We start from the raw sequence: 23277 nt of genomic DNA, 5'->3' as shown, positions 1-23277 counted from the left end.
TCAGCAAGTGGAGCCTAGGGCAAGCGCTATTGAAATGCGTATCTCTGCAGCTCTGGAAAAGGTCTGGGTCTAGGCTGGAAGGCAGGGTCAGAACCATTGTGCTGTGTCTTTAAGCGCATTGTAATCCTATGGGAGGTGCTTCGTCACTCGGACCTTACTAGCCAATCAGGGCCTCCAGGCCAAACTGCCAGTCAGAAGTGGTGCAGGATCCTTCCGGGAGCCACACAGCAGGCTTGGTTTTGCAGAGGAGCTGGCGCCAGTGTTTTCCTGTGCTGTGCTGTGAGCACTGCAGCAGGGAGCTGTGAGGGGGCCATGGGCAAGCTGGGAAGCCATAGCATGGTGAGTGAGGGGCTACTGTCCTCAGATGGGGAAGAGCCGATGGGGAGGTGCAGAAGCTAGTGTGGTGGGTCCTCCCTGGGGCTGGGTGGGAATCTGTAGCCAGATTTCCTGTTCTGTGAGTACCCTTGTGGTCCCTGCAACTTCCTGGACCCAGGCACAGGCCTCTGAATAACTTTGCTCTGTGGGCTGCATCTATGCAGAACAATTTGGGACAGGGACCCGTGTGTAGAAATATATTCAGTCAACAACAACATGCTTTTGGTGCATCCATAGAAGGCAGGTTGCCAAACTTGGAGAGGCCTAGTTTCTCCAGTATCTTCTAGACATTCAGCACTTTGCATTTAACCTTTATGTGTAAGGTCCATTTACAGTTAATTTTGTGGAGTTGCTAAAAGGCATCTCTTGTGTTGGATAGCACTTCATTACTTAGCTGTGATGTAGAAAAGTAGAATTGGTGATATAAAGGATTTACACAAAGAGAAAGGGAGGCTGTCTCTAAATAAAACACCCCAAAGATACTATGTTAACTAGGTTTGGTAGAGATAAGGATGCTAGGATACACTTTTTTCCCCCCACGAGGATTGTCCAGATGTTTGGCTCCAAACCATTACAAAGGAGACACCCCTGATTTACAACCAGTCACTAGGCTCATCTCCATATCAAAGAACAGGCCTCTAAGAAGCTGCTCAGGGAAGTATTACAGGGTCACAACCTACTTTAAGGCCTGGTGTAAAGTTCCAGTTTTCTTGAGAAAAGCATAGTTCTGAGAAATGGGCAGCATGACACCAGGTGACAAGGTTTTGAAAAGTAAAACACTGATGTGTTAAGGGCTGGTTAAGCCCTCAGGCAGGGAGGAGGAACATCTTGGGAGAGTTAACAGTCTGGGGCCTGGGCATTGGGTGCTTTGCCTAAGTCCTTGATATATTGAGAATAAAACAGAGCTCATTCTCTAAAACCAGGAATATAGAGCTGGTAATAATCTGGGGCCAGGGCCTTTGTGGAGGGGTTGCTTCAGATCCTTAAAACCCAACTCTTCCTACCACATGGAGCTATGGTTATTAGTGCCAAGGCCACTGTGGGCTTTAGTCAGCAATGTTCTTGAGATACCCTGTTTTCCCCTTGTGCAGCATTGTTTGTAGCCTCCTCCTGAGTTTTACCATTGTATGATACTTTCTGCTGACTTCATAGAAGTTCATTTCTTTCCATTTTTTCCCCTGGAAGTAGTATCAAGAAGCTATTCTTCTTAAGAAGCTTACTTAGCATGAGACATAGCTTGTACAAAACCTCCCCACCCCAGCTTTTCTTTCTTCTACTTTATACTTTTTCTATCTTTCTCATTCCCTGGCACTTTCACCTCAGGACCCTGTCACTGAAAATGACCTGCTGTATCAGTTAACTGGTGTACTTCAGAAATAATTCTGATAATATCTTTGCTATGTAAGTCTACCATCTTCCTAAGTGGCTACTTGCAGTCTCCTGTCCCTATTTAAATTGTTCAAAGTGTAACCTGAAGCCTGAACCTAAAAGACATACGGATGACAGCATATGGGGAATGCAAAAATATGTCTAGGCTGGTTCCTCTTTGAGCATTAGCTAGAGATCGATCCATGCTCCCATTCAAGAGATTTTTCTTCATTAATCTCCTAAGTATATGGAGTAATTTCTTCCTGCTCTAGACATAATTCTAGAGCAGCTGCATTTCCAGCCTTTTAGAAAAATGTTTCTGAGACAAGCCCTGTTCTATTGACACAAGTGGCCTTGATTTCAGACTGTTGTACTCCAGGGCAATGACCTTGTTGTCCTCTATATTATACCTCTAAAATTCTTAAATGTCTGTACCACTTCAGAGTTTTAAAATTATCCATTGGAATCATATAGTTGACTGTCCATTTCAATTCCAGGAAAAGGATTTGCATGTGGAGCATGGCTTCTGCCTTCAAATCAGAATAGGAGGAACAGTGTAATTGTGTACACTGCAAGGGGAAACAGGGTAGGCAGTCAGCTGCTGCAGTCACCATAATGAAAAAGTCACCATTATGATTATGGCAGGAAGGGTTTATTTTTTTTTATTTTTTATTTTATTTTTTTTTTTTGGTTTTTCGAGACAGGGTTTCTCTGTGTAGCTTTACGCCTCTCCTGGAACTCACTTGGTAGCCCAGGCTGGCCTCGAACTCACAGAGATCCGCCTGACTCTGCCTCCCGAGTGCTGGGATTAAAGGTGTGCGCCACCACCGCCCGGCAAGGTTAATTTTTAATTTCCCAGCATGTATTAATTCATATCATGTGAATGAAGACAGACCAGATTGGTGGGTATGCAATTTGAGAAAGTTACCTTGAGGCAATAAATATTGAATTTGCAATTAGGGAACTCTCCTATGCAGATATGCTCATTTAAGTCAGTTTAGAGGTTTGAGAAACAGGCCATTGAGTGTAACTCTGTGTGTCAGGTTAAAGATCTCAACAGCCAACATGTGCATATAGGCAAGATCAATCAGTCTCTTATTAATGGCCTTCCCTCTATTAGGGAAGGGCCTATTCTTTTTCAAAGTCAATATAGTGTAGCAGGAGTCTTAAAAGTTCTTATTAATAAAATCAAACCTGAGCCAGGTATTGGGGTGAACTGGAAGATCAGAAAACCAGAACAAGCCACAGCTACCTCACCTCACCGGATCCTCAGCTGGTCTTGTTTCCTCAGACTGGAGGCCACTGAGTCCTCATCCAGAATGGGTCTCAGCTGAATTGCTGCTCAAAAGCCTGAATGCTTAACCAGGCCAAATGCTTAACTAGCCAAATGCTTCTAGTTTCTGGTCCTCACTCACGCCTCATATATCTTTCTGCTTTCTGCCTCACTTCCTGGGATTAAAGGCTCGCTTTCTGGGATTAAAGGTGTGAGTCACCGTGCTTGGCTGTATCCTTGAACACATGGATTTCTGCCTCTGGAATGCTAGGATTAAAGGCATGTGCTACCACTGCCTATCCTCTATGTTTAATATTGTGGCTGTTCTGTCTCTGACCCCAGATAAGTTTATTAGGGTGCACAATATTTTGGGGAACACATACCACCTCAATATAGCTGTTTTTTAATCTTAAAAATACATTTTTATCATTTAAAAAATTATTGGTATCATTTTTAAACATTTTCTTTATGTGAATTAGTGCTCTTATTTCTATTTGTTTCTGTTCTCTAATGTTTCTTGATCATTAAGAATTTCATTCCTTTTTTTCTCAAATGCTATTGATTTATTTATTTCTGTTTAGAATAATATCTCCTGTAGCCCAGGCTTGCCTGGAGCTATGAAGTTGAGAATTATTTTGAACATCTAAACCTGCTTCTGCTGCCTAGTGCTGGTAAGACAGTCCTTGCACCTCCTCTCATGCTGGGCCTTGACTGGTCAGTGAGAAGGATAAGAGAATAGTAAATGAGTGTCCTCCGGGCTCTGTGACTTTTATTGGAGAGTTACAAATGAAGAAGGACCTGTGCAAGAACTGAGTTCACTGACCAACTTTGAAGCTGATATAGTCACAGCACAGAAAGGGAATGGCAGGAAGGAGAGTGAGCACTTTCCTGCTTTTGGCAGTAGTTGATATTAGCAAACTTGAGACAGGTAATCAATTTTAGATGCTCCATAAATGTCCTGACTGGCCATTTCTTGAGGTCCACAGACCAGTACCATCTAGAATCTGGGTAAAGGACTGACCTTATCATGGAACCAAATTACTGCAGTTACACTAGTTCAACCAAAATAGAGGATCTTTATAAAAAGTTGTGGCCCTGCCTAACAAGATTGGTATTTTCCAGGTTTAAGATGTACAGGCTGAGAGAAAATGTGTGAGTAATCCTTGGTGTGCTCTCATACAAATCCCTGGTCTCTGGAGCATATGGCCTGAAAGCCTGTTTCAACTTTTCAAAATAATTATTTGAAATAAAAACATCATATCCACAGTCTCTTCGTTGCCTCCAAGCCCTACCGTGATCCTTCATTGTTTTATAATTCATGGTCTCTTTTTTGCTTTAACAACAGTCACTGTTTGAATGTGACCTATGTTTGGCTGCAGAACTTCCCAGCTAAGAAGCAAAGGATTGGCTACACTGGACATTGAGTATGTAATGGAATGGGCACACAAAGGACCTGTGCCTTGAACAAAGAATAGGAAGTGTTTTGGAAGAATGGAAGAATGTCTACTAAAATGCAAACTTTCCAGACTAAGGCCCTGTCTGCTGGGCTGGAAGGGCAGAGCTGGGGAGGCCTGTGCTATCTGAGTCATTTGATCTCTGCTCACCCAGTAGGGAAGCTGCTAATATTCTGAGGCCCAGTAGGGTGACCCTAACTAATGAGGGACTTAGCAAGGCTTAACAATAGGAGTACTAGCTTTCAGGTTCTTTCCAGGATTTTCTGCTTCTGCTGTATGGAGTTAGTTGTAAGGAAGACCATAAGCCATGCCATGGTGAGTGTGGGGTGTTCAGAACAGGTGTGCTGTGCTGTCATTTCTGCTGGGACTTTGATGGACCATGAGCCAGACTATGGTTCTGTTGGTACATGTAATGACCTGGGCAGTGGCCCTTGTCCTCTGAGCCTCTCTGTGTGAAATTTCCTGGGGAGGGGGAGGCTCTGCAGCTTTGTCATGGGAGAATAAGATACATGGAATATCACTGTCCAGTGTGCACACACAGGCATTGCTTTAGTGGGAAGTGGGAAGACAGACTGGGAAACTGAAGGTCTGGTTTCTAGAAATCTGAACATTGCACTCCACTTTCAGGTTTGTCTTATAAATGTTACAAATAATTTGGAAACTGGTAGAAACGTGTGATGGGAATCATTCTTCAGTAATACATGATTAGAATGCTTTTAAATTTATGATACTAGCTTGACCTGATTCAGGAAAGTTCAGTTCCAGGGAAGAAAAGAAGTTTCTGAACTTGCATGGTATTGGGCAGGTGTATAAAGCAGACTCATGTGCCATAACCTATGTGGCAGGAAATAGAATAATTAAATTATTCTTCTACACTGTTGTATGATTAGGCATCATTGAGGCTGGGTTTACCTGAAATCAGGAGACATGAGAGTTTGCCGAGCCATAGGAGGAGATTAACTCCATTTGCTAAGAGAGTGATAGAGCATGGGGCCTGTTGGTTGTTTTTATTCTTTGTTCTTTTGGCTCTTTGGGGGGGCCTACCACCCAGCTCCCAAATAATCACACATGGAGGTTTATTATTTATAAATGCCTAGCCTTAGCTAGCTTTTCATAACTTAAATTATCCCATCTACCTTTTACCTCTGGGCTTTTTCCTTTTCTATAATCTTACTATCACTCTTACTCCGTTGCTGGCTGTGTCGCTGGGTGGCTGGCCCCCTCTTTTCTCACTCTTGTTCCTTTTCTCTCTTGGTATGTATTCCCTCTGCCTGCTGCCTCACCTATCCTCTTTCCTGCCTTGCTATTGGTATTCAGCTCTTTATTAGATCATCAGGTGTTTTAGACAAGCAGAGTAACACAGCTTCACAGAGTTAAACAAGTGCAACAAAAAAATGCAACACATCTTTGCATCATTAAATAAATTCTCCACAGCAGAAACAAATATAATACATCTTAAAATAATATTCCACAACTGGGGCCTCTCTGTTTGGAGAAAATATCAGTAGCTGGAGGGTCATAAACATAACTGTTTAAGGGTCATTTTGAGTTAATTTTGTGGGAGTTGTGAAGTCTGTTAATTCCTATACACATAACATTATAGGAAATTGGTAACATTAGTCAAGATCACACTTTTCCTGGCTGAGTTTCCATTGGTCTTTTGATTAAAAGTTGACTATATATAATTTTTTTTTTGCTTTTATTCTTGGCTCGTTATTCTTTCACAAATATTGTACATATTCTTGATTGTTGTAGTTTTGTAGAAGTCACATTGTATCAATAAGCATATTATTTTTTCATAATCCCATTGAGCATCTGTGTGTTTCCACTGTGAATGTAGCTTTGGAATCAGGTATCCTGTTATAAATTTTTGGGAATTTTCTTTGGACTGTATCCAATTCATGTTGCAAATTTACCATACACACATCTTAATATTGATGCATCATGTTCCCATGGATCATTTATTTACTTCTGTGTTTATTTAGGTTTTGTTGTTGTTGTGGTTAATTTATGAAAGACTTTTAGTTTATTGGATAAAAAATTCTATGGGCCTGGGCAGGTGACACAGCATGTATTCTTCTTGGGGATGACCTGAGTTCATATCCCAATGCCCAAGTTTGGAGGCTCATAACCACCTACTACTCCAGATACAGGATCTGACACCACACCCTCTTTTCCTGTATGTCACCTGTATATGCATAAGAGCATATTCTCTCTCACACAGAGACATGAACAAAATGTGGGGATAAACTTTTCTTTCAAAAGTTCTTGTGACTCATAAAGCAATTAGAGCCAAACAAGTTGCTTTAGGTGTATAATACAAACCATACACTGTTTCTTTAAAAAATCTGTTTTCTTGCATTTGGTTTGGAAAAGTTTTTATTTCCTCACTCTGATGCAGACTTACAGGCTCATTAGTTATAGGAAACAAAATGATGCCTAAGTGATCCTAACAATATCCTTTTCTTTATTATAAGAGAATGAAATCCTTTTAGTAATCAAAACTTTTCTACAAAGTTAAAACATCAGAAGGCTTCACACAAAATTCTCCAATTTTGATGGAACACCCCCCCCCCCGCCACACACACACACACAGTCCATTTTCTATTATTAGCAAAGGAGAGAATCTGAGTGCACAGGATGAGTGCTGGCCAGTGATTTCTTGTGATTAAATTTTGATTAGAATCTTGTTTAAGGGATCATGATTTTACATATATATATTTGTAGATATGTCTTTTTGTCTTGTTTGGTCACTGGTGCCATCTATGTTGTTTTTTACTAACTGTCATATAAATTTATTGTTTCTCTGGAAAATGATGGAAATTCACCTTTTTTTTTCCCCAGAAATTTTACTATATTATGTCTTGAGTTCTTTGAATTTTTATTGGTTTGGGAAGTTTCTGTGGAGAGACAGTTTTAGTTTTCTCTTCTTGATTTCAGAGGCTTGCTTCTCATTTCTTGACATATCTGTGTTTTCCAGTTGTTTCTATCTTCATGTTTAGGTTTTTGCAGCTTAAGTGATTGATATGGTTAATATATTCATTTTGTGTTTTTAAAACCTTCTCAAGGCTGGTCAGTGATGTCTTTAATCCCAGCACTCAGGAGGCAGAATCAGGTGGATCTCTGTGAGTTAAAAGTCAGACTGGTCTACGTGAGTTCCAGGACAGGCTCCAAAGCTATAGAGGAACCCTGTCTCACAAAACAAACAAACACACAAACAAACCTTCTCATATTATTGTTTCTTTGTCTTAATTAGCTTCAGCTGTCAACATGATATAGCCTAGAGTCATCTGAGGGAACATCAATTGAGGCTATTCCTAGATCAGAATCACTACTTACTATGTTTGTGAGAAACTGTATTGATTAATGATTGATATGGGAAGGCTCTTTCACTAAGGTTGCAGTACCCTAAGCAAGTGGACCTGAGATGGATAAGAAAGCTAGCTGAGCAGGAGACAGTGACCAAGAAAGAGAGACAGCCAGTAAGCAAAATTTCCCTGTGATTTTTGCCTTCAGTTCCCAGTATGAGTCTCTATCCTAAGCTCCCACAATTGTGGGTTGTGATCTGGCTGTATCAGCCAAATAAACCTGTCCATTATCTCTAGCTGAATTTTTTCTGTGTCCTACCCAGTCCTCAGCCACTTAGACCCAAGTAAACACACAGAGGCTTTTATTAATTAAAACTGCTTGGCCATTAGCTCAGGCTTATTACTGACTAGCTCTTGCACTTAAAATCAGCCCATTTCTGTTAATCTGTATGTTGCCACATGTTTCATGGCTTTACCTGTGTGCCATTACATACTGCTCCCTGGATGGCAGGCTGGCGTCTCCTGACTCAGCCTTTCTCTTCCCAGAATTTTCCTTGTCTGTTTATCTTGCCTATACTTCCTGCCTGGCTACTGGCCAATCAGCATTTTATTAAACCAGTGTACAAAAGCATTATCCCACAGCAATTATCTGAGATGGTTTTGGTTAGAAACAAGCAAGTTAGAACAAAATGTGGTACACCAAAAGTTATTTGGTGCTGAGAACTCAGATTGTTATCTTTTGGAGTAATGTTGAAGATATTAGGACTTGAGATGGCAACAGTCATAGAAAGCTGCACACAGAGCTTAATCAGCTATTCTTGTAGGACTAGGAATAAGGGAGTTTTGAAAGTAACAAAGACTGGAGATTGAGGTCATAGGATTTCAGTGAGAGACTCCATGAAAAATTTAGCTAGGTCATTTGTATAATATTTTGTCCCCAAATCATTCTTATTTTCTCCATTCCCTGAGAACTGAGTAAAGCAGAATTAAAAAGTAATTAGCCAATTTCTTAGATAAAGTACTGATTCTGTTGTGTGTTTATTACTGATGATTCAATCAGATCTACAGTGTAAAAGAAACAAGTGGTGCAGAAAGAAATTAAAAGTCAGTTTCTTAGAGAAAAACAGCACTAGGTAGTTTCAAATGGGAGTCCTATGGTGAAACAAAGGCAGGAAATTTCAAGAAGTTTAGCACCATTTAAGAGAAGGCCCTTCTTGGCATGTGAAGCCTAGGAAGGTACCCTAAGGGTAAGACTCCATCCATCTAAGCCTTCAATTTATGGAAGGAATAGGCAACTTGATTTCTAATCCTCAAAATCAACTTCATATAGAACCTGCTGTAACTCTGGTCCAAGTGTGGTAGGGTCCATCACAACTTAGAAGCCAAATTTGGGGGGATTAACCCACATTGTACTAGTCCTGGAAACAAGAACGATGCAAAATTTATAGGTCATAGTTTCTTCCTGTGTGGTTACAGTTCAGCACTGTTGCATCCATCTATGTTTGGCAGAGTCAGAAACCCAATGTGGAGACTGTGAGAGTTCATTACATGAAGCTGTGAAGATGAAGCCAGTGTTGTATGTTGAGATGATAGAATATTGAGATACCCAAGCTATGAAACATCTGCCATGGAGAGCTATATGCAGAGTATGGAAGTAGCAAAGGAGAGACATGTATGAAAAATTTCAGGGATAGAGCTAAGCCCTTTGAGAATGAAGGCCCCCACCTGTCTGAGACAGAGCTACAGGATTTGTTTTTTACCTTGCTGAGTTTTAGTCTTGCCTTGGTCCAATCTTCTGTCACTGTGCCCACATTTATTTCTTTCTTTTTTAAAATTTATTCTCTCATTCATTACATCTTCGTTGAGTTTCCCCTCCTTCCACTCCTCCAAGTCCTCTACTGTTCACCTCTTCACCAGATCCACTCCTCCTTCATTTTGCATTCAGAATAGAACAGATATCCTTCATTTTGCATTCAGAATAGAACAGATATCCCAGGGATATCAACAAAACTCTCTATAACAAGTTACAATAAGACTAGGCACAAACTCCCATATCAAGGCTGGATGAAGTAACCTAGTAGGAGAAAAATGATTCCATGATCAGGCAAAAGAGTCAAAGACAACCCCCCCCACACACACACTCCCACTGTTAGGAATCCCACAAAAACATCAAGCTACACAACCATAACATATGTGCAGAGATCCTGGTGCAGACCCCTCTAGGCTGTTATTGCTGTTTCAGTCTCTGTGAGCCACTATGAGCCTTGCTTAGTTGATTCTGTGGGCTGTGTTCTCCTGTGTCCTTCTTTAAGTTAGGAAAATTTTCAACTATCAATTTTTTTTGAAAATATTTTCTTTAAGCTGAGATTATTCTCCTTCTCTTCCTGTTATTCTTAGGTTTGGTCCTTTCATAGTGTTCCAGATTTCCTGGATGTTCTCTTTCAGGAAATTTTTAGATTTAACTTTTTCTTTGATTGGCATATCCATTTCTTCTATCATATCTTCAAAGCCTGAAATTCTCTGTTCCATGTCTTGCATTTTTTGTCAAGCTTGCCTCTGTAGGTCCTGTTCAATTACCTAGATTTTAATTTCCAGAATTCCTTCAGTTTGCATTTTTAATTGCTGCTATTTACACTTTCAAGTCTTGTACAGATTCATTAATTTCCTTCACTTTTTTTTTCTTTCTTTAAGGGATTTATTCACTTTCTTCAATATTTCATTTATCCTTTCCCTACTTTCTTTAAAGGATTCATTCACTTCCTCTTTAAGGACTGTTATCTTTATAAAGGTGGTCTTATTGTCTCTTAATTGTGCTTCAACTGTGTTGGAATATTCAGGGCTTGCTGTAGTAGGATAGCTGGAATCTGTAGTGACATTGCTCTGGCTGTTGTTGATTGTGTTCTTATGCTGGTGTCCAGGTATCTGGGTTTGAGGTGATTATGGATCTAGGTGCCAATTTCTCAGTTTGTCTTTGTTGGATGGATGTTTTGTTCCTTGGTTTCTATTTGCTCTCTGGTCTTCTGGTTAAATGTGGCCTATGACTGGAAATCTTATAATACATGTGACCTTTGTTCTAGCAAGGAGTATCTGCCCAATTTGGGGGCTGAAAAAAAGGGAAGAAGGGAGGAAGCTTGGGGATAGTGTTGAGGAGGCACTGAGAAAATGGGGGAGGTCTGTGGGCAGGTGGCCTACATGGACTTTTGGTAGATGGTGTGTTATTTGTTTGAGCAAGGGGTCTCCACCAAAGTTGGAGTCCACAACACAGAGATGAGGAGGGAAGTGGAACTGGGGTAGTGTTGGGGGTTATTGAAAAAATGAAGGAGGTCCACAGGTGAGCAGCCTACATGGATATCTGATGGCTGGCATGGCCTCTGGTCCAGCCGGGAGTCTCTGCCTCAGTTTGCCTACCTGTTCTTCTGGCTGGTGTGGCCTGCACTCGAGCAGAGGCTATCTATCTATTTGATTTGGGGGTATGAACATGGCTTTGGTGTAGGGTTGTTGAGGGGGGGGGATTATATTTGTGGGAATGTATGAAAAGTGGAAGTTTCATAGGCTAGTGGCCTACCTTCCTGTTCCTCTGACTGGTGTGACATTCACATGAGCAGGGGTTGTCTACCTGAGTTGGGGATTAGAACACTGTCCTATATCTCTTTTTCTGGATGGGAATATATCCTGTGCCATTGTGTTTTGGAAATCCTTAATTTGTTTCTTGATTTTATAAGATGTGACAGTCAAGAGATTGTCTTGAGTGTCAGAAGAGACTTTGGACATTTGTGCTATATTTGGGCTGCTACAGATTATGAGGATCATTGAAGTTAGACTAAATGCATTTTCATTTTTCTTTATATTTATTCTTCACTCATACAATGCATCCTGACTACAGCCTCCCCTTCCTCCATTCCTTCCAGTTCCCCCCTCAAATCTCCATTTCCCCAGATTCACTGCTACTCTGTTTCCCTTTACAAAAGAGCAGGACTCCCAGCGATTGTGGTGGTATTCTAATTGTACTGAAATGTGATTTTGATTGTATGTTAATAAATAAAGTTGCCCGGGGGTCAGAGCTATTAGAGCCATAGACAGAGTGTGGCGGTGGTGGCGCACGCCTTTAATCCCATAGATCTCTGTGTGTTCAGAGATACAGCCAGCATTGGAGACATATGCCTTTAAGACCTGGGGGGCTGTACATACAGACAGTGATGAGGCAGTCACGTGTTTGGGTTTACAACCAATGAGAAGGCAGAATGACTATGAAACGACTTACACACAGGGAAATAGCTCTCTTTTGGGAAGCTGGAACCACGGCAGGAGGAAGGGTGAGATTTTAGCTCTGAGCTCTGACCTCTTGGCTTTCTCTTTTACATTGGTTCTATGTTTCTTATTTAATAAGACGGTTGGTTACATCAACAAGGGATATCTGCCAACACATCATAACAAGGTGCAAACCCTCATATCAAGGCTGGACAAGGTAACCCAATAGGAGGGAAAGTGTCTTGAGCAGCCAAAAGAGTCAGAGACACCTCAACTCCTATACTTAGAAGTTCTTCAAACACCCCAGGTTAAACAACCACAGCATGTATGCAGAAGACCTGGCACAGAGCCATGTAGGCTCCATAATTGCCACTTCAGCTTCTCTGAGCCTCTGTGAGCCCTGCTTAGTTGATTCTGTGGGCTATATTCTCCTAATTTCTTCAACTCCTCTGGCTCCTACAATCCTCACTCCCTCCTTCCACAGGATTCCCAGAGCTCAAGCTAAATGTTTGTATAGCGATCTCTGCATGTGCTCCCGTTAGCTGTCGGAAGAAGCCTTTCTAATGACAATTGGGCTAGGCACCAATACATGATTATAGCAGAAAATGTTACAAATCATTTCATTGACTTTTTCTTGGTTATATGTATTTGGTTCTACCGTAGTTCTCTGAGCCATCCAAGTTCTGATTTCTGGCTGTCCAGGCAGTGTCAGGCATGGGCTTTCTCCCACAGCTTGGTCTTCATGTTAGACCAGTCATTGGTTGGCTACTACAGAAACTATGAGCCACCCTTGCCCCAGCATATCTTGCAGGCAGGACAAGTATGAGTTGAATGTTTTGTGGCTTGGTGTCCCAGTCCCATCACTGGGAGCCTTATGTGGTTACAGAAGATGGCTGGTTCAGCCTCCATATTCTTGATTATTAGGAGTCCTCACTAGGGTCACCCTTATAGGTTCTAGCAAGTTTGTACTGCACTGTTTTCATATCCCCTGCTAAAAGCTCCCAATACCATTCATCTCTCCCTGTATTCTCCCCCTCTGTCCCTTCATTACTCATCTAAACCCTCTTTTTCCCAACCTCACCTGCCATCAGTATATTCACAAAATCTATTTCTTCTTCCCAGGGAGATCCATGCATCTCCCCTAGAGATATTCTTGTTACTTAGCCTCTCTGCATCTATGGATTGTACTGTGATTACTGTGATTGTACTTTACTTAATTGCTAATATCCACTTATAAGTGAGTATATACCATGTTTGTCTATGTGCTTATGGTTGCCTTACTCAGGATAATAAAGAACTAAGGAAACTAGACAACAACAAACCAAATAATCCAATTATAATGGGGTACACCTCTAAACAGAATTCTCAGTAGAGGAATCTAAAATGGCTGAGAAACACTTGAAGAATGTTCAACATCCTTAGCCATCATGGTTATCAAAACTACTTTGAGAGTTCATCTTACACCTGTCAGAATGATTAAGATCAATAACACAAGTGACATCTAATACTGTCAAGGACATGGAACAAGGGGATTCATTTCTTTTGCAAGTACAAACTTGTACAGCCACTGTGGAAATCAATATGCAATGGTCAGGAAATTGGGACTAAATCTACTTCAAGACCCAGCTATACCACTCCTGGGCATATACCTGCTATGGGATGATCTGTATGTCAAATCTGTTGCTCTGATTGGTCAATAAATAAAACACTGATTGGCCAGTGGCCAGGCAGGAAGTAGGTGGGACAAGGAGAGAGGAGAATTCTGGGAAGCGGAAGGCTGAGGCAGGGAGACACTGCCAGCCGCTGCCGCCATGACCAGCAGCATGTGAAGATGCCGGTAAGCCACCAGCCACGTGGCAAGGTATAGATTTATGGAAATGGATTAATTTAAGATATATGAACAGTTAACAAGAAGCCTGCCACGGCCATACAGTTTGTAAGCAATATAAGTCTCTGTGTTTACTTGGTTGGGTCTGAGCGGCTGTGGGACTGGCGGGTGACAAAGATTTGTCCTGACTGTGGGCAAGGCAGGAAAACTCTAGCTACATATGCCCAAAAGATGCTCCTCCATCCTACCAAAAGAATACTTGCTCAACTATGTTCATATCAGTTTTATTGATAATAGCCAGAAACTGCTATGTCTGTGAGAGACTGTGTTGATTGATGATTGATGTGGGAAGGATCCTCCACTGAGGGTAGCAGTATTCCTAAGAAAGTAGGCCTGGGCTGAACAAGGGAGCAATCTGAGCATGAGACAGTGACTAGGCAAGAAAGAAAGCCCAGAAACAATCTTTGCCCATGGATTTTTGCCTTCAGTTGCTAGCTTGAGTTTCTATCCTAAGTTCCCAAAATGGTGGACTGTAACCTAACAGATTTAGCCAAATAATCCTGTTCTTTACTTGAGAATCTTTTGGTTAATGGATTTAATCATAGCAACAGAGAAAAAGTTAGAACAAAAATGGGACACCAAAAGTGATTTTTATTGCTAGGTAGAACCTGGGAATGATGTCTTTTGGAAAAATGTGGAAAGTATCAAGACTTTAGGTGGCAAAAACCATAGGAAGTTGTACACAGAACTTAATTGGCTGTTCTTGTAGGACCAGGAAGATTAGGATATTGAGAGTAATAGCAGAAAGTGGAGATTGAAATAATAGGATTTCAGTTGAAATAGACTCCATAAAAATTGAGCTAGAGGTCATTTGTGTGATACTTTGGCTCCAAAATCTTTCTTGTTCTGCCTATGCCCTGGAAATTTAGTAAGGCAGAATTAAAAAAAAAATGGGACAATTTATTAAATGGAATATTAAATCTGTTAGATGGTTATTACTGATGATTCATTCAGATCTACAGTGAAAAAAAAACCAAGTGGGGCAGAAATAAATGAAAACTAAAAGGTAGTTTCAGATGGCAGTCAAGTGCTGAAACAGGCAGAAAATTTCAAGGAGTTCATCACTTTTATAGAGAAGGCCCTTGTGCTGGAATTGAAGCCTAGCAAGGTGCCCAAAGGGTAAGACTCATCCAGCTAAACCTTCAATTTATGGAAGGAGTAAGCAAAGTGATCTGTAGCCCCAGGAAGCAACTTCATACAAAACCTGCTTCACCTGTGCTCCAAGTGTGTTAGTGTCCATCCCAATTAAGAAGTCAAGCTTTGCAGTATCACCCATCATGTGCTGGTCCTGGAAACAAGAAAGAATCAAAATTTAAAGTCAAGGCAAAAGCAGTTTCTTTCCCAAAATTTAAAGTCTGTGGTTACAGTTCAGCATTGTTGCAGGTGTCTATGTTTGATAGAGTCAGAAACCCAGTGAGGAGACACTTAGAGTTCATTGCATAAAGCTGTAATGATGCAGCCAGGTGTTTGTTGTTGTTGTTTCTCTTTACTCTTTTGGGGGCTGGGACCCAGGTCCCAAATAAATCACACATGTAAACTTATTCTATCTTAGAAATGCCCAGCCTTAGCTTGGCTTGTTTCTAGCCAGCTTTTCTCAACTTAAATTATCCCATCTACCTTTTGCCTCTGGGCTTTCATCTTTTTCTATTCTGTATACCTGTCTTCTTACTCTGTGGTGTACTGTGTAGCTGGGTGGCTAGCCCCTGGTGTCTTCTCCTTTTATTGCTCCTCCTTCCTTTTTTCCTCCCAGATTTCTCCTCCCATTTATTCTCTCAGTCCACCAGCTCTGCCAATCCTTTCCTGCCAAGCTATTGGCCACTCAGCTCTTTGTCAGACCAATTAGGTATTTTACATAGGCAAAGTATCACAGCTTCATAGAGTCAAACAAATGCAATATATCTTTGCATCACTAAAACAAATCTTCCATGGCATAAACAAATATAACACATCTTAAAATAACATTCCACATTTCCCCCTTTTTGTCTAAATAAAATGAAAGGTTTTAACTTTAATATAATAAAACTATATACAACAAAACAGTTGTCAAGTAAGAATTACATTTACAATATTCAGTTCATTTGTATTTAGTAAATTCAGAGAAAACACCCCATTATCCATCCCATCTTAGTGACTCTAAAATTTAATACCTAATTTGCTTTCTATCATAACTATGGAAAACTGAAACTCTAATTATTTGTTAATTTCATCAAAGAGCCCAGAAGGAATTAATATTACCTAACAACAGAGACATCTGCCTGGACAGTCACCCAAATTTCCCCTACAACATTTGGAAATCCATCTTCAGCCTACATGCCTAGAGTATCTGGCAGACTTTTCAGTGAAGTGGGAAGTTTGTAGGACTGTCCTGCCTTGTATTGACAAAGTTTCTCAGTCATTTTCCTCTGTGTCCTGCAAAATATCTGACAGACTCTTCAGTGAAACAGGAACTTCAATGGACTGTCTTGCCTTGTTTTGGCAAAGTTCAGTAGTCAGTTTCATGTGGGTCCTACATATCCAGTCTGCACAGCACACTGTCAAGAAGTCAAGGCAAAAGCAGTTTCTTTCCCAAATGGCTAATCTTGCCACAATGAAAGCAAACTCCCATGGAATTTCTTCAATGCCCATCATCCTTTTATGAAGTAAATTGGTACTGCCAGGAGCAGATGTGTCTCATTGTCATGAAAAAACCTTATGTTAACAAAACATTTTAAATGCCACATAGGTGTTTGAAGTGTTTGAAGACCATTTATCTGTCTAAAATATACCTATTTAACCTTGAAAAATACTTAATGTGACTACAAGTTTGATTATTATAGATTAACTACTAACCTCATTTCTTAATATACATTGCATTTTTGTTTTGTTTTGTTTTTTTTGAGACAGGGTTTCTCTGCGTAGCTTTGCGCCTTTCCTGGAGCTCACTTGGTAGCCCAAGCTGGCCTCGAACTCACAGAGATCTGCCTGGCTCTGCCTCCCGAGTGCTGGGATTAAAGGCGTGCGCCACCACTGCCCGGCTATACATTGCATTTTTAAATGAGGTGTAAAGCACAATACCCCAAACAAGAGTAGACACACATAGAGAGTGTAACAAAAATTAACTTTAATTTTTTTTTATCAGTATACCAAAATCCATGCCAATGTAAAATATCTGAGATTAATAGTTGGTTTTTTATCCTATATTCCCCTAAGTAGTAACACACATCCATAACTCACCAAATAACCAAAAGCCTTCTACACCCCTCTTGGGAATGTGGGCACCATATTCTCCAAACTGCTTCCTGTAGTCTATGGGTGAAGGCATCTTTAGGGTCACAGAGAGAAAATTTGAGATAATGGCCAAGTCCTGGGAAGACAGGTGATAATCTTTGTTGGTAGATCTCACCTGCCAATATTCAGGAAGTGTCCCCTGATCAAATCTGATCCATCTCATCCCTGAAGGGAATCCACAGCCTCTCATCTCCTATGGGAATAAAAGCAAAAACTCTTCTCCAAAGCATTTTTTATTTCCATTTGATACATATATTTTTTGACTTCCATTTTAAAGTTAAGATAGCCCTAAAGCATCTAGATTGGTTTAGTTTTGCAGTTCAGTTTACAATCCTATGTCTGCAAGCAGTTGTTCTTTGCTCATCAACATTCAAAAAATTCAAAATCAACATAGTAATATATAGGATCTAGACTCTGTGTATTTCCCATGTTTACATGGCTTCTTCTATATTATTTTTACTGTCTCTTTAAAGACTTTACTATTTTTAATCCATTTATTTCTTTCTTTGAGAAACAAACTGGAACCTGGTCACAGTTTTTTTTTTTTTTTTCTCCATCTGATCCTCTTTTACTGAATATCACTTAGTCTTTTTTGATTACATGGGCAAACTTTAAAATTGCTAAGCAACAGCTGGGTCCTCTGCCTGTGGCTTTGGTGACTGGCTCTGTCTGCTTCTCAGGTTGTGAAAGCCAAGCCTAAAGCTTGCAGCCCAATAGGGGATGCATGACAGAAAATTGTGTTCAACCTTCCTAGCAGATACTTGCACTGCCATGGGCATTTTTTCCTTTTTTTTTTTTTTTTTTTTTTTTTTTTTTTTTTTTTTTTTTTTTAATATACCTGCTGCTCAAGGACTTTCTGTAAGGAAGAAACTCTTAAAGGAGCCGTGAAAGTCAAGTCTCACGTTGATATGCCAAAATGTTGGTTGTTATTATTCTCACTCTTAGCTCTTTTGTTCTTTATTCTTTTTTTGGGGGGGGGCACCACACAGCTACCAAATCAATCACACAGAGTCTTAATATTACTTATAAATGTCTGACCTTACCTTGGCTTCTTTCTAGCCAGCATAACTTAAATTATTCCATGTACCTCTTGCCTCTGGGCTTTTATCTTTCTCTATTCTGTATACTGTTCTTTAATTCTTATACCATGGCTTGCTGTGTAGCAGGGTGATTGGCTCCCAGTGTCCTCCTCTTGCTTCTCCTTTTTTTCCTCCCAGATTTCTCCTCCCATTTATTCTCTTTGTCTGCCATCCCCACCTATCCTTTCCTGCCAAACTATTTGCTTTTCAGCTCTTTATTAGATCAATCAGGTATTTAAACAGGCAAAGTATCACAACTTCACAGAGTTAAACAAATGCAACATAAAAGAATGCAACACATCTTTGCATCATTAAAACAAATCTTCCATGGCATAAACAAATATAATACATCTTAAAATAATATTCTATAACATCCTGGGTTGCATTTTGACACCACAACACTTTGAGATACCTAACCTATGAGATATCTCCCAGGGAGAGCTAGCTGCATATAGGGAGTCAAAATAACTGAAGGGAGAGATGTATGAGAAGTTTTGGGGATAGGGCCATCTAAGCCCTTTGAAATTGAAGTTCCATGAATCTGAGACAGAGCTACAGGATTTGATGTTTGTGCTGCTGTGCTTCAGTCTTGCCTTGGTCCAATCTTTTCTCAATATGTCTCTATTTCTCTATTTTGGAATGTGAATGATATTTTGTACCATTGTGTGTTTGAAAGATGTACTTGTTTTCTGATTTTACAAGATATCACAGTCAAGAGATCATCTTGGGTGTCAGAAGAGACTTTGGACATTTGAACAGTGTAGGGTTTGATGCAGACTTTGAGGATCATTGAAGTGACTAAATGCATTTTCTTCATAGATGACCATGAACCTATAGTGACCTGGATCAGAATGCAGTTGAATAAAAAACCTCCCAGATAGGATGATGTATTTGAACACGTGTCTCACTTTGATGACTTTCTATCAATTGTTTTTGAAACCTTTAGTAGAAGGAGCCTTCCTTGATGAAATCCTCACTGGGGATGTGATATGAGTCTCTATAGACTCAGCCCATTTCCTGTTCTTTGGGTCTACTGTGTTGTGTTTGAACTAATCAGCCAGCTTCCTTCTTCTGTCATGCCTTCACCACCATTATAGACTCTATCCCTAAATCACATAAGATTCAGTAGAAGCAATTGATATTCTTTGCTAAGCCAGTTTTCTACCCTGTAGCAGGAATCTTAAAAGTTCTTATTAATAAAATCAAATCCAAGGCCAGTTATTGGGGCGAATACTGGAAGGTTAGAGAGACAGAACAAGCCACAGCTATCTCACCTCACCAGTTCCTCAGCTGGTCCTGTTTCCTCAGACTGGAAGCCTCTGAGTCCTCATCCAGAATGAATCCCAGCTGAACTGTGCTGCTTCAAAGCCTGAAAGCTTAACCAGCCAAATGCTTAACCAGCCAAATGCTTCCAGTTTCCGGTCCTCACGCCTTATATACCTTTCTGCTTTCTACCACCACTCCCTGGGATTAAAGGCTCAGTTTCTGGGATTAAAGGCGTGTGTCACCATGCCTGGCTGTTTCCAATGTGGCCTTGAACTCACGGAGATCCAGAGGGATTTCTGTCTCTGGAATGCTAGGATTAAAAGCGTGTGAGCCACCATTTCCTAGCCTTTGTATCTAGTGGCTGTCTGTTCTCTGACCCCAGATAATTTTATTAGGGTACACAATATTGGGGGAACACAATACCACCACACTACCCTTCTGGTTTTTTTTTAAATGTTTGTTTTTGAAAACAGGGTTTGTCTGTGTAGCCCTGGCTGTCCTGAAAGTAGCTCTATACACCAGGCTGGCCTCAGACTCAGAGATCCCCTTGACTCTGGCTCACAAGTGCTAGGATTAAAGGTGGGCCAACATTCTTGGCTTTTTTGTTTTTATATTATTGTGTGATGGGCCTAGAATGTAGGTTTTTGTCCATGTCAAGTATATGCTGTTGTACTGAGCTTTACTCATAACTTAAATTTTGGCAGAGGGTATCATTTTGTTTCCCAGGATGACGTGTATTCATGGCATTAATACTGCCTGAGGCTTCTGAGTCATTGTATTGCAGGTACATCACCTTCTTCTTGCCTGTTGTGTTTGTTTTGAATTTATTAATGAAAATGAGTACTTTACCTGTATGCATGGATATGTACCACATGTGTACCTGATCCTCACAGTGTTCAAAAAATTGTCTCAGAAACCCTGAACTTGGAATAATGGATAGTTGTGATCCCCCAAGTAAGTACTGGCAATGGACCCCACCTCTATGCAAGACCAGCACAAGCTCTTTACTACTGAGCCATCTCTTCTGCCCTGTGTTATGATCAACATTTATATTGCTAATGCTTTCATCTGTCCATTTGTAACTGTTTCATTATGTAGTGTCTTTTAGTAAAATCTTATTGATGTTACAGTTTAAATTGAGGCACTTCAGGTTTGTGGAAGATGAATACAGAAGTGGAGTGAATGCATAACTCTTTGTAAGAACTCTAGTAAAAAAAAAAAAACCTCTAAGTTCTTTTTTGTTTGTTTGACTGATTTTTGCACAGGAGACAGGGTCTTAATATGTGCTTCTGGTTGTCCTGTAACTGGTTGCATAGACTAGGCTGGCATTCAACTCTGAGACAGATATACCTGCCTCTGACTTCTGAGTGCAGGAGTTAAAGGTATGAACCAATACACTCAGCTTTTCTATCTTATTTTTCTTTTTTGCAGTTAGTAATTATTCATACAATTTCTCTCATGTGTACTCTATATTGTTGGTCTGTTTACTTATCTCTCTATGTTTTTTAGTAGGTATTTTCTCTTGCAAGTTGATATTCCATTCACAGGGTACAGAAATGACAGAGGTGAACTTCCTATTTAGTTTCCTTTTAAAATGACTTGGTGATTGCATTATAATGTCTATGTCATGGAATAAGTGTGGGGAGCACCAGAATTACATGATTCTAATGTCAAAGAAGTATACATTTACAATGTTGTCAGTATCATGCTTTCTGTTGTATACATGTGTGGGATATTTTAGAATGCAGTGACCTATGATGATGTGCATGTCAACTTCACTTGGGAAGAGTGGACTTTGCTGGATCCTTCCCAGAAGAATCTCTACAAAGATGTGATGCTGGAGACCTACTGGAACCTCACTACTGTAGGTAGGATTGAATTTTCCTTCAAGTTTTAAAATAAGAAGACAACTGTTCCTTGTTTTTTATGTTCTTCTGTAATTTGATTAAGAAGAGTGAGGTGAATAAATCAGGCATGGTTCTAAGATACCCTGAAGACAGTAACTTAAATTTTGCACAGTTTTCAATAGCATAACATACATTTTCTGGTACTATATTTTAGGATACAGTTGGGAAGACCATAATATTGAAGAACATTGTCAAAGTTCTAGAAGACATGAAAGGTAATTTTCATGTGAAAGCTCATACCAATGTGCCTCTGAAGAAATTTTAATGTGTCCTGGAAGTTTTAAACAAAAGCAACAGTGTAAATAAGCACAGCTTAATGTGCATTGATGATTGTTAAATTCTCACAAAACCATATACCTCATTTCAGGTAGGTGAATTGTATTTGCAAGGCATTATTTTAAGACAGAAGACAAGGGAACTATGCCTTAACAGATATCACCATTTGAATCATAACACCATGGGAGCTAGGCTGTAGAACTGCCAATCTATTTAGTTTCATACCACTCATATTACAGAAGCTATACATGTTGAAGAGGTGATGATTATATCTCCAAAACTTTCTAATAAGCAAATAGTCCATAGAAAAACTAGTGTAATTCATATACTTGTTGTGACTGTGCTAAATTTAGTAAGAGGGGCAGTCAGAGTCAAGAGTCAAGAGAAAGTTGTTGTGGAGAAACCTTAATACCTATACCACATGTCTAGAGGAACAGAAAGTCAAACTGTGTAAATTCAATGTAGAAACCTTTTTATTCATTATTTTCCCTTTACTAGGCATATGATATGTCACTCTGGATAAAAGCCATATGAGCATAGGGATATGGAAAAATTTCACATACCTCTCTCTAAGAACAATTAGAAAATGTATAGCAGTCCCCACGTTGAGTATACTTGTTGAATTTGATTCAAATATACAAGTAATTGGTTTTCCAGTTTCATTGTTAATACATCAACAAACTCACACTGCAAAAAAGCCCTATGAGCACTAGGACTATGTAAACACTTTTGTTTCTCCTAGTTCACTTTGCAAATGTAGTATGACTCACATTATAGGAAAATTTATGAATGCAATAAGGGTGGTAAAGCTCTGAGTTTTTCCAGTTCTCTTCAAATATGTGAAAAATTTCATATAGAAAAAAGATTCTGTAAATGTAAACCATGTAATAAAGGATCTTACCATCACAGGTATCTTCAAAGATACAAAACAACCCTTAATGAAGGGTTACAACACAAGTGTAAACACAGTGATAAAACCTTAAGATCTGATTCCTTTTTACAATTGGACCAAATAGTGAAATTAATTCATATAGATATAAAGATTCAACAGTGTATTGAATGTGGTAATGCTTTTACATGTGCCAATTATCCTTGCAGGCATGAAAGAAGTAGTAGTGGAGAGAAGCCTTCTGTATATACTCAATGTGTTAAAGCCTTTGCATTTGACAGTCATCTTCAAAGGCATGAAAGAACACATATTGGTGAGAAACCCTATGAATGTAATCAATGTGGTAAAGCCTTTGCACATAACAGGAATCTCAGAATACATGAAAGAACACATACTGGAGAGAAACCCTATGAATGTAATCAATGTGGTAAAGCCTTTGCACATAACAGGAATCTCAGAATACATGAAAGAACACATACTGGAGAGAAACCCTATGAATGTAATCAATGTGGTAAAGCCTTTGCTTATCATGTTAATCTTCAAGTGCATGAAAGAACACATACTGGAGAGAAACCCTATGAATGTAATCAATGTGGTAAAGCCTTTGCACATAACAGGAATCTCAGAATACATGAAAGAACACATACTGGAGAGAAACCCTATGAATGTAATCAATGTG

The 23277-nt window shown here is 39.8% G+C and overlaps 1 protein-coding gene across 1 annotated transcript; it reads left to right on the top strand.

Moving 5' to 3' along the window:
* Positions 1 to 200: 200 nt before the first annotated feature.
* Positions 201 to 23009, top strand: LOC114691848 (zinc finger protein 120-like; the record flags this gene model as incomplete). Its single annotated transcript, XM_028867447.2, has 4 exons — positions 201 to 339; positions 21268 to 21394; positions 21588 to 21648; positions 22808 to 23009. Coding segments are annotated over exons 1-4 (417 nt in total), but the record flags the coding sequence as incomplete, so codon positions are not given.
* Between the last annotated feature and the right edge of the window lie 268 nt (positions 23010 to 23277).

Source organism: Peromyscus leucopus, chromosome 10, assembly GCF_004664715.2.
Source record: "Peromyscus leucopus breed LL Stock chromosome 10, UCI_PerLeu_2.1, whole genome shotgun sequence".
Lineage (NCBI taxonomy): Eukaryota > Metazoa > Chordata > Mammalia > Rodentia > Cricetidae > Peromyscus > Peromyscus leucopus.
Note: the sequence above shows the minus strand (reverse complement) of the source record. Positions and strands in the feature narration are given on the sequence as shown.